We start from the raw sequence: 12,533 nt of genomic DNA, 5'->3' as shown, positions 1-12,533 counted from the left end.
GTCAACGGAAAAGACTAACTGAAAACTAATGGGACCTTTAGTCGACCCCATGGCTGCTTCGCATTCTACTCAGGTTTCCCCTACGGGAAGATGGTGTAATTTTCTTTAGTAACCCGAACTTGTTTTAGATGCGGAGCATCTCATGCTCGGGGCTGTGTCCCTCCCTCCCTCGTTGTCGTTGTCCGCCGTCCACACTCTACTGCCCATGCGCGTCTCTTCAGCCCCGTCAGCGTTTGGGTTCACGCCAGCGCAGTCCACTATAAAAAGAAATGGAAATAGTTAGACGGCGCCCGGTTTCGATCCCACGACTCTTGGGCCGCAAGGGAGGTACGCGGCGCTCTTCCCACTGCGCTACAAACTCTTTTTTCTTTATTGCCGGTCTTCGACAGTGCAACACAACATAAAGGTACTACAGAAAACACACAATCTACAAAAAGGCTTCCATGCCATGGTGGACTGGCGTTGTCATTTAAAATTCCCTAAGCATGGCGAGGGGTTCCACCCTTGGCAACCACTCAGGAACAGAAAACTTCGCTCTCCGAATTTCAATGAACTTGGAAACAGTTTCGCGGAAATATTGTCGCGTCGGCCGCGCGTCTATACATCACAGTTGAGCCATGCCATGCGCGACCGCCAAATACTGTGCAGGTCCAACAACATGACGAGATCGTACGGCACCTCATCCTCTCTCTCTATACATAAAAACCGTATTCCATGGGGGTTCAGTGGAAAGTCCTTTAAGACGGGAGCATGTGCTACGAACGCGCCTTGTGTCCTTCACTCATTCAAACTAAGTCAAGAAGCTACTGATACAACGAAGGCACGCGAAGCTGAACGTCAACGGAAACGACGAACTGAAAACTAATGGAAACTTCAGTCGACCCCATGGCTGCTTCGCATACTACTCAGGGTTCCCCTACGGGAAGATGGTTTGATATTTTTATCTTTATGGCTCTTTTAACTACCGTATTTTCGCCCTTGTAACCCTCACCAAAAATGCGAAAATTTTAGTGGTAAAGTAGGGGTGCGGATAATACGCGGGGTTCTTCCTTTAGTTCAGCTTCACGACAATGCGCGTTGTGCCTTAAAGCTCCTACGCCGTAATAGTGGCTAAGCCTTCCATGGCAGCGATTGCGCAAAACATACAAGGACAAGGAAGAAGAAACAAGGACGAGCGCACTCTAACAACTGAATTTTATTATTGAATTGTGACATTCGCCTTGCAGTCAGTGTATTCTACTCGGCAAATATACGCCTTTTCTGTATACATAATATGTGATGTGTTGCTTGAGCAGTAGCTTTGGTAACCCTTCCCGTATCAAGTGTGCAGGAAATACGCGATGATTTTTTTCTTTTCCGGCGGGATCAAAGTGGGGGTGCGGGTTATATGCAGGGGCGGGTTATACGCGCGAAAATACGGTATCTTGCAAGGACTACAGTTTTATTTTAGCAGAGAAATATGCGCCTGTGCCTTTCACAGTGGCTTTGTGATGCTACTGCATTGGCCTAGGAGCGACGGCTTCCCACGGTTATGCAATCGTTTGAGCAGTCCAATTAACGCCATATAACTCGCTTCGCCATAGTTCCAATAAGATATGAGTTACACCCCTCTTCTATGACCCTACTTTTCCCGCAGGAGCTCACTTATTGACAGCCGACAGGGATTTCTAATTGGGTAGACTTTACGAGCTATGACAACATAATGAAACTCTGCGTATGTGCAATAGAGCCGCCTTAGCGGCGTTGTGCAGTATGATTTTTCCAGCATATCTAGATTTGGTTAAGGGCTTACGAATGCGGACGGACATGGAAATGATAGCAGTGAATAAGCTGGTCATAACCTATGCGTGGTTAGCGCAAAGACCTTACGAAGAAAAGAGAAATGGATGGACCCTTAACAACTTTCGGCAAATCATAGCAACTGTAAACAAACTTCACCTAGTCATAGCCAACCGTATAGCTTCGTCGTCTCCTACTCTTAAAGAAGACATCCTTAGTGTACTTATTTCAAGAGATTATATACCCTTATTTCAAACGGCTGTCATAATAATACTGACAAGTGCTCCCGCGAATAGCGTAGCGAAATTAGGCTACCGCAAAAATGCAAGACACGCCTGTGAAAAGTATGTACGGCTCCTAACAGGTCCGACAAATGCAGGTTTTAGCAAATACAGGTCTGTGTTGCATCAGTCATACAGGTTCTAACAAATCATATACGGCACACAACCACACGAAACACGTGTCGAGCTATTTCGCTATTCGTGTAGTGGTTATCTGAATTACTCACTTAACGAAGACAAGTTATATTTTAGCGACAGCTGTCAACTGAATATTGCAGGGGGTACTTTTTGTCTGTCAGTGTGTGTAGCCGTCTGCGAGTGGACGTGCGTCCGATCAAATCCTGTGCTTCGCAGGAAAGACAGTAGAGCTTTTGTGCTCATCTGGTGTAGCAAGCTAGGCGCTTTGGCCAGGCTAACCTCACCAGTATCATTAAAGACTATTCTCTCTCTCTCTGGACGTGCGTCCGCCGCCGTGTGCCCGGCACTTGTGCCAATGCACCTCGTCATAAATATCACCAACAAGTAATCTTTGACACTTCGAAAGTTTAAAGACCGAATACAAGCCTCTCCGCGTCTAAGAGAGAATCACCACCACTGGATCAAAAGTCTTCCATAAGGACGATAATCCTTCTTGGACTGCCTAAACGCGTACATTGCTGTCTGAATGTCTGCCACTCGATTTCCCTACTTGCCCCCCTGAACAAAATCTCACCGTATCTGTTTGCTTCCCTGCAGTATAACTGCCATGCCATGACTCACACATCTTTATCATTAGGAAAAAAAATGGAATGCAGTGCGAAAAGAGCGGAATGAAAACGTAGAAAAAATGAAAAGCAAATGAAGAACAAAAAAAAAAGTGGTAGTCACAATATGTGTACTCAAGTCCTACTGAGCAAGCTTGATAACAAAACACGAGCGCTGTGCGAGGTACTACGCTGCAAACGAACTAGGATTTAGGTAATTTTTTAAAGTAATGGCAGAAACCTGTCATTCTGCGCCAATGCCTGACGTACCCTTGCTGCGATGTTCGCGCACATTAATGAGCGGTGCCTCACGAAACCGCGGCCATTCTGTTATAAACCGCTAGCGCTCGCTCGACAGGCTTGATCACAGTCGCAAATTATTCGCCCCACAAGTGAGCTTTCGGATTGCTAAAGCTTATATGCAATGGACAAAGCACCGGCTGCGGGGCGAGGTTTTCCAGGTACCCCACTGCGCTTTCTCCTGGGATGCACATCTCCTCCCCTACGTGCCGCGGTGGCTCAGTGGCTCTGGCGTTGCGCTGCTGGGCCCAAGGACGTGGGCGCTATAGGTGACCGGTAAAAAGTGCAAAGGCTCATGGGTACATTGTCTGCTCCCGCGGAGCACAGCCACTTCAGTTTCGAGAGATCTCCTGGCCTCCCGTAGGCCGGCGGCTTTCATGCGCGCGTGTGCTTGTTGTTTATCTGTTTCCACCGAAAAAAAAAAAACGCTCATGCATCGCACATTCAATGAATAACAACGATGAATCCTACAAGGGACTCCTCTGAAAGGTAAGCACCCTGTGACAAATAAACAACACGCACACACGCGCGTGAAAGCCGCCGGCGTACGGGAGGCCAGGCGAGATCTCGAACCGGAAGGAACTGGAGCAGACGACGTACCCATGAGCCTTTGCGCTTTTTGCCGCTCTTCTGATGGAGGCCAAAAGCTAAAACGCCCGTGTGCTCGAGATTTCGGTGTACGCTAAAGATCCCTAGGTGGTCAAAATTAATCCAGAGCCCTCCACTACGGCCCGCCTCATCGCCTGTGTAGTGTCGGTGCGTTAAACCCCACCATCAATCAATCAATCTCCTCCCCTATACGAAACAACTTCACACCGCAGCGTTAGGAGCAGGCGCGGTGGCTATGGCGTTGGTTCCATCTTCAGGCAAAAAGGAAAGACACGCGGCTTGGCTGCGCAAACACCAAAATTTTGTGCGATAGATACATGCATACCATCTTACAAAGCATTGCCCTGGGCACCGAAGCGGGAATGCTCTAATGTGTGAGTATGTAACGCTTACCCAGGCGCACACATTTTCCAAGTACGCGCGCATACATGATCCAGTGTAACCGTAATGGGCGATCCTCCTAGTGCTTGCGCTTGATCGGTTGCCTTTTTTGACTGGCTGAAATTATTGAGTTGATTAGCCGTTTTATAGAGCATTGTACCAAACACCTTTGTGCGTATGTGCTTATGTGGGCGAGCACCATTCGAACTGCCGAAGACATCTACACTTGTGTGGCTTAAAATGTGGGCTTGGACACTCCAACACACTTTTTCCTTATGCATTTTCTGTTTTCTCTTCGTTACAATGATTAAAAAAGCCTTGGCCAATCACCCCTGTTAAGACTACACTTGAGTTCACCTACCAAGCAACGTCATACTCATAGTACGTTAAGCTGCGCATACCCTTTGACCTTCGGCCTAATTACAGCCCCCGCATACCCTCGCCCCCCTCCATCGCAGAGCTCTTCGATGGGGGCAGTTGCGACACTCCGCCTCAAAAAACGGCCCGCACCTGGACTCCCCCTGCTTTGGATCGTACGTACGGTGGCGCCACCGCGGCCACCGCACGCACTATCCAAAAAGCACAGTCATTATTCAAACTGACAATTTGACGTTAAACTTTATTTTAAAAGGTGCATATTTTTTTTATTTTCGTACTTTCCAAAGTTATTCATTGTTTATTCAAGTGCGGCTTTTTGTTGCGATAGTTTCTGCGTCTGCGCAACTGCCTCGACCGGTTTGCGCTTGCGCGGCCACTCCGGCACAACATAGGTCCGACCTGACGTACTAAATTTACAGTTCTCTCTCGACCGACATCATACTGAATACCAACACTAATCCAGATGCTGATCAAGTGGCTCTAAATATTCCTTTAAAGCTTGCGTAAAGCAGTCGCAGCAAATTTCAACTTTTTTTTTGTGCCGCCGGAGGAACGCAGGCAGATGACGCGCAGCAGACGACAATGGCAGGTGAGAACGCATCTTGTTGAACACATAGACGCAATTTGCTACTTATCTTGGTTCGAATGCCTATAAAACATTTGCGTGGGTAAACACCTTCGGCTTCTTCGGCACTAAAAATTTACGTAGGCACCCAAATACCATTTTTCGCCAAGGTCGTCGCCCAAATACCATTTTTCGCCCATGGTTTATTTTGTAACCAATAGATGGCGCCACTGTGCGGGGAAAAAAAACTCTTCGACAACAGTGTGTGTGTGGGTGCATTCGAGTGTGGATCACCGTGCGTTCACTGTGTAACCTCTTCTGTCGATGACTTTCTTCTGTTTCTGTGCTCCCCCCGCCAACTGATGTGTGCGTGCGCAATCGCGTGGAGCACCGTGCGCTCACCGTGAAACAACTTTCCGATAACTTTCTTGTGTTTTCATGCCCCCCTGTGTGTGTGAACGGTTCTTTTTTTTTTTGTAATACCGGATGGGACACCCATTAGGTGTCCACCCGCTACAAAGGGTCAAGCCACTACATCATCGTCATCATCATCATCCAAAGCAGTGGACCAATCGTGGGGCCACCTTTTGATGCATGGGGCCTATGGGAAGTTTCGCAACTCCTATATCAAGTAACTCTGCTCCTATCCTACCGCTAGCTGACTCCGTAGCAACCATAGAGATAATATACTGGTAGCAACGATCACGCTGCTGCTAAGGCTTCGTTTACATCTGCGAAATACAGAGAGGAGGGACAGCAGCGTTTTCGCGCTAAAAACGAAGGCACAGAAAAAGCACAAGTAAGCACCGTAACAAAAACAAGTGTTAATAAAACAAGAATATCTTCACAACAACCCCGTGAGCTGAGGAATAGACGGGGGCTGCAATTCTGGTCAAAACTGTACACATTTCGTTCGACGAAGGCCCAGTGTTTTCTCTTCCTCCTATTGTTTACAGACGTGAACTGGGTCTAGCGGAGTCAGTCGCGCAATGATGGCACGCTTGACACTTCGGCTTCGCTGTCGGGTTGGGGACAAATTTTGTGTTCTTCTTCCTCACAGTTCAAATTGATGTTACAGAAACATCGTAGCAAGTGTTTCGCCCGAACTAGCCCTAAACTTACCCGCCGCCTCAGAGCTTGGGCCGAGTTATTGAAGCGTTTATAACAAGCATATTCATAAGCTTGAGTGTATTTAACTTTCCTTAAACATCAAGTTCAAGCATCCTTTCTTTAGTAAACTAACGTCGGTTTCAATAAAGGTAAGAATGTTTACAATTGGTAATATCCGTTCCCTTAGTGCGCAAAGCAGGAGGAATAAATGTTTATTCATCCTTCTTTTCGGACTAATGTAACCGTCATAAATTTTTGCTTTTTTCGTCATTTCTTCCCGTATAGTACACCGTTGCATTTTTGCAAGTTAACTTACGCCACACTGGTTATAATATCCTGTTACAATTCAAATTTTTTCATCCCCTTTTTAGATCGCTGAAGAAATAATTCTTCCACAATTAGTTTAGTAAAATGGAAACAAACGCCGACAACTAGAGAGTGACCGAAATTCTGGAGTAATCAGCAAGAGTAAGCTAGTCAAGAGATCTTATGTTCTGCTTTGCAACGAGGTAGTCGCAGCACCGTTCGCGCTCCATAAACTAACAATGAAATACAGCAAACGCCGTGAAATTATCGTTCATCACACGAAAGAAATATTTTAGCGGATTTTGCCTAAGGGCGAAAATGTTTCCTGTCCACACACCTTTTGTTTTTAAGGCCCTTTCAAGCTACCTGCGATTAGGCAACACAGAAGCAATAATGGCTGTCGTACGTTTTTGTTGCCTCACAATCGCTACCAAAACTTTTTTTTATTGCTACCGACACACTAGTACCTTTTAAATTTTCTCCTTAAACATAATCATTCCGACCAAGGATTTCAGCGTTCCTGACAGCTCTCCTTAATCATTTCTCACGTGGAAAACTACATGATTTGATTGAAACAATTGGCCTGGAGAAATAAGACAAAATAGGAAGGACTAAAACCTAATTAAGAACATTCAGGAATTCGTAAAATAAATGGTCAAGCCAAGCGAGGCAACTTTACTAGGACGTGGCTTAACACTTTCACGAGAACGTTATGACTATAGCATTCGACAAATGCACTCGAATTACCCCATTAGTCAAACATCTTCGAACCAAAATCTAGAAACTTGCGTTTACATCTCCAAATCTCCACTCTGCAATTCTATTGTTTTCGCTATTCACGAGAACGCATTAACTGATCCATTAAGCAAAAACAGGTCGTCCGGCATCGGCGTGACCTACATAAAGTCCGAAAAATCGAAAAAATGACCTACGGCGCTATCATAACACAAACAACGGGAATAAAATTACGTGGGTCTCGGATTCGAATCCAGGTCCTACGGAATACGAGTCCTACGCGGTCCCCCGCACCGTCGTCGTGCCTTGGCTTCAGAGAACAAAAGTTAGACCTAGTGAATGAGTTGTGGCCTTCGACCTAGGAATGCGTGTTAGAGGCATGTATTGAGGCCCACAGGAGCAAACTGAGCATGCCAATTACACAAGTAGCAAAGGATCAAGGGCGCAGGAGAAAACAGCCCTCCCCAGTCGGTACGCGCGAGTACCAAAAAAGGGGAAGAAAACGAAAAGAAAGCGGCCGCGTATCTGCTCCTTTTGTTGCAAATGTCGACGAAAGACGATAGTCGACTGGCGCCCCTGCCAAGTCAATGCCTCCTTCTCTTTCCCGCTCACCTCTCATACTGTCCCTCTCCCGTCTCGTTCCTCCCAGGATAACACGCTAGACGTATCTAGCTAGACGTATCGCTAGAAGTATATCTTGCTCAAGTCAATTTAAATTTACCGCGTTCCAGTGCTCCAAGTCGGGAGACTCGATGCCAGCGCAGCCGTACGGAGGAGACGCGCGTGAATTGAGGCACCCTACTACAACGTTGATAGAACCACGTTCCCTACTCCACGAGCGTTCCAAGCGGAACGTGGATTTTATCAAATGGAAACTTTCGTCGCTATTGTCGCTTGATTTCTTAAATGCCGGCAGTAGGCAGCGCGGGCAACAGCAGGCGACGGTTTTCTGCCGTTCATGTAGTATTTCATTTGCTATCGCGGAAACCAAGCATCCATGATTTTTTTAAATAAAGGAACACTGCAAATATCACTTGTGTATTGATTTGCTGCATTATATTTGCTCCCCAGGTGGTCAAAATTAACCCGGAGCCCTCCACTACGGCGCGCCTCATCGCCTGCGTTGCGTCGGCGCGTTAAACCCTAAAAATCAATCAATCAATGCATTATATTTGCGTAATGTCTTGTCCTTGTTCAACAATGTTGACAAGTAGAAACATTGCCACCGGAATTAGACGTTTATACTTGGCTGTGGCATTAAATGCTATTACGCAGGTTTTGTTTCAGTTTGACCGGATGGCTGAATCGAGTCACAGACAGACAGACAGACCAAAATTTCTGCATTTAAGTAGCCTAGGAAAGACTATCGTGTTAAAAAAAACATGGTGATTTTAATGGCCCTTTATATTAATGGACACAATCGCCAGATTGGAGGCCTACAGAAAAGGACATTATAACGAGGGACCCGCCACTGAACACTGGTGATCGCACAATATGAAATGAAAGGTAACGCCTTCGCAGTCCGACACGTAAGCCTCCTGAAGTGTCTCCCTTAATTTGTTTTGGGCTTCAGATGACAGTGGGAGCAGAGTTGTGAGTCCCGTTTCATAATTTGCCGCAGACAGCATGACCGACACTTTCGCGTTCGCTCTACGCCATAAATACAATCCTCTCTTTTGCCTGTAAAGCGTGCTACGCCACTCACCGAGTCGTCCTGTGGGAAAGCCAACTTACATGATTAGTTTGGTCCCCTTGAGTATTGAGGTAGCTCGACTTCCCCCTCACAAAATTAGCATTTTCACTGAAAACTAATTAAATAACAATTGATTGCCTTTGCGAGAGCGTAAGGCTTCTCACGTTCCCCCTACCTCCACCTTATCAATCCAGCTAACGGCCGGTCGTTCTCATGCGAGCATAACTATACTCGGATATAAGTTAAGAACGACAACGCAAGTTGCCGCTGTGCCTCACCACCGCAGCCGGATGTTACTCCGCGCGGCGCAAGTAGTGCGTTACTGGGAAGATTTTGAACATGGCACGAGCCGTTTCCGTGATTTTTTGGCCTTCATATGATTATAAACTACTGCAGCGACGACAAACAAACTACTTGAGAAAAGGCAGACGACATCACGCATTCATAGCAATCGCCTTTCAAAATTCGCGCGCCCGTTGACATCCGGGTCCGTCGCTCAGGCGGAGTGATACCGTACATGAGCTACTGCCGTTCTTAACTTGTTCCCGACTATAGTTCTCTGCAAATAGAACTCATACTGAGCTGGACTAGAACTCATGCTGGTTTTCATACTTCATTGTTAACCCTGAAAAACCATGTCTGTACCGTTATTCCAGCAATAAATTATGCCCCGTCTGTATCTACCCGACTGTATTGCTTTTTTTTTTCTTTTTTGCTCAAAACAGTCCGGTTCTTGTTCGTCCTATGAACCTTGTTTCTTTTACATGAACACTGCATTCCGCTTCAAACCATGTATCGACAACAAACCGTTCAGCAGATTGGTAACGCAGGGCATTCCCTTCAACGATGTTATGTGCTTGAAAGTGTCAGTTCAAAAACGTTACATTTCCTGCATCGATTAGCAGGTTCGAAGTTTGCTCTTACCTTCATTTGTGAGTATCCAAATGCTCCATGGATCGGCTGGAGATCAGGCGAGCGACGCATTAATGAACGTTGTTTATTAGCCGCCGTACTGACGTGATGCTGCGGCTGTAGTGCATTTCGGTGCTTAATTTTTTTCGCTCCATTATTACAAGTCGTTCTGCGGCCACGTGTCAAGTATATTGACTTTACTTACTCGGCGAAAATGTTTATGCATACAGGTTTATATGAATGTTTTCTGGTATACAAAAATTCAATGGCATCACTATGAGTGCTGAATATAAAAAAAAAATGTTTAGGTAAAAAAGAACTAAGAAAAGCAAGGTACCTTGCAAATTGTAAGAACAGCTATATTGTGAAAGCATTTGCGATGGTATATGGCCGAATGAAGCGCAGCATTACTAGCGCAGAGCCTTCATGTTCGCAAGTAGCGTGCCGCATCGAAGCGTAGAAGTGGCGATAAAGCTGAAAGGTTAAATCACGTGTAGCATTGTACAAGCTTTTATTACTAGGAGGACGTGAAAAAGGAGACATAATGATCAGAAAAGTACCCGTGTTACTAAAGCCAACATAAGCCTTCAGCAGCAACTGTACGCGATGTAACTGGCAAGACAGCCGTGACAAATATCCGTTACTGAAACTGGGCATTTCGTGTCATCTATTCAATTAGTGCGGGCATTTTTGTCCGCCGTTAATTGGGCGGGTAAGCGACATGGCGATTAGTTACAGGTAATCTACGTTCAAAACAAACGAGCGTTCGACCTTACACGTCACTCCCTTGGGGAAGAGAGACTCCCTAGCACGGCAACCGATAAAACTCCAGCGTCACAACCGCAGACCTGTTGAGTGAAACTGACAGCAGCCTTTCATTCATTCACGCAAGATTTTTTACGCTATAGAAGCGTTTGCCTCGACCCTGCCGTGGCCGTTATCGGCCGAACAGCGATTGAACTAACACGTCTCGCCCCGCTAGGAGGGCAAGAGCGAGGCACTTGAACCATGCGCGCTGTGCGACCTGCATCCCACGCGCTCGCCTCGGCCGGCCGCCCACCCGCCGCACGACACACTCACCGATGGTGGTGAGCACGGTGGTGGCGAAGTAGAAGGCGCCCGTGAACTTCCACTGGGTGCCCGCGCGGTGCGGCACCATTTTGATGACGACCGTCTGCCATATCTTGCGGTCGTCGGCGCTCATGTTGTACTTGCGCACGAGCATGTCCTCGATGTAGGTGAGCGTCTTGTGCTGCTTGCCCTCGTGGTCCGACTCGAGCGCGTCGAAGATGGCCGCGCCGACAAGCAGGTACGTGAATGTGCACACGATAAGCGACAGGGTGCGCACGTTTTGCCGCTTCATGGCAGCGCGGCGCCGGCGCGGCGCTCAGCGTTACCTGGGCGAGCCGGCGCATCCTGGCGCTGCGCCGCCGTCGGGCATGACGCGGCACGCTAGGCCTAAAAACCGCCCCCTCCGGACGCCGGCCGTCTCTCGGCACTCCCGCCGCCGCGCACTGTGGACGCAGCGCCGGCCGCACGGGGCGCTGCGGTCAAGCAGACGTCGAGGCACGCGCCGTTTTTCCCAACTCTCCCGTCTCTCCCCTGCGTTCCCCTGCATTCCCCACTCCCTCGTTGCCCAACAAACCCTTCTCGTACTTCGCCCTGACTCTATTCCGCCACACAATCAATCGATTGCGCGCCGTGACGTGGCCCGTCACGTGGCTCGATGACGTCAAGGTCGGGGCCCGGGGTTTGCCGTCCCCTCCGCCCTCAAACCCTTCCCCTCCCCCAATTCCTGGTCAGGGGTTTCTTTCGCCTTTGTCGAGTCTCCGCTTGGGAGAAACAGCGGTGCTGACCCGTGACGCGGCGAACCAGTTTACCGGGACCCGGTTTCTATTTTTGAGCGAAACAGTTCCACTGGGCTGCGCAGTTTTGCTGGGCCTCTCCGGCAATTCTTTTGCACGGGTCGGGGTTTTAGCTTCTCACCTAATCCTGCGTCGAGGTGGAAGGGGAGCGGATGTCCCCTCGCAGCCAATCCAACTTCATTCGGCAGGTTCGTCGCGAGCACACAATGAAGCACCAATGTATCTCTGTGGAGATGACACAGCTTAGTTTGCACGAACTGATGTGCTTGCTTATACCTAGAACTTCCCTTTCACTTTGGAGAAAAAAAAATTGTGGCACATGTGCACAGGTAACGCAAACTAATGATTGCATCTATCCCCACGTTGCTGGAGCCGTCCAGTGATGGAACTATACCTACAATGTCGCCACCATTGTAAGGCACCGATCTGAGGTTTTAGCCCTGCAGTTGCAATAGCTTTACAACTTTCCCCTATAAACCACGCGTTGCCTCATCGGCTTCCAACTGGGACTAGCCTATATTGGGCGCAATACCCCCGCCTGTTATCCTCGGCCATCATGACATTTTCCGCATGTCCCTCAAAGACACTCATCCCTACTGTAGTCCAACATCAGCCGGTTGGGGGCCCACTCGCTTAAGCCTCACCTGCAGTGGTGTGCACCAGATTTTCATCTACAAAAGTTTTTTTTTGCCTCTTATGCACAACCAAGTAATGACAGAAGATATGTTCTTGGGCGAGTTGGTACTCAACTGTGGAACATGTCCCAGCGCGATGCGATTGTTCCGTGTTTTATTTTCATCTTTGTCAGCCTTTGCGCTGTGATGTGTTCCGCAGCCAAGTAATGGCAGTCAGGAACGGGTGACATAAATGTGCACC

At 47.8% G+C, this 12,533-nt stretch overlaps 1 protein-coding gene across 1 annotated transcript in view; it reads right to left on the bottom strand.

The window, feature by feature from the left end:
- The window catches only part of Task6 (TWIK-related acid-sensitive K[+] channel 6), an 89,689-nt gene extending 78,396 nt beyond the window's left edge, over positions 1–11,293 (bottom strand). Inside the window, exon 1 of the mRNA XM_077680298.1 lies at positions 10,873–11,293. Coding sequence (XP_077536424.1) covers positions 10,873–11,155 — 283 coding nt within the window. The 5' untranslated portion in view covers positions 11,156–11,293. The remainder of the gene's footprint in view (positions 1–10,872) is intronic.
- Positions 11,294–12,533: the final 1,240 nt, after the last annotated feature.

Source organism: Haemaphysalis longicornis, unplaced genomic scaffold, assembly GCF_048455015.1.
Source record: "Haemaphysalis longicornis isolate Haplotype H1 unplaced genomic scaffold, Haemaphysalis longicornis Haplotype H1 scaffold_8, whole genome shotgun sequence".
NCBI lineage: Eukaryota > Metazoa > Arthropoda > Arachnida > Ixodida > Ixodidae > Haemaphysalis > Haemaphysalis longicornis.
Note: the sequence above shows the minus strand (reverse complement) of the source record. Positions and strands in the feature narration are given on the sequence as shown.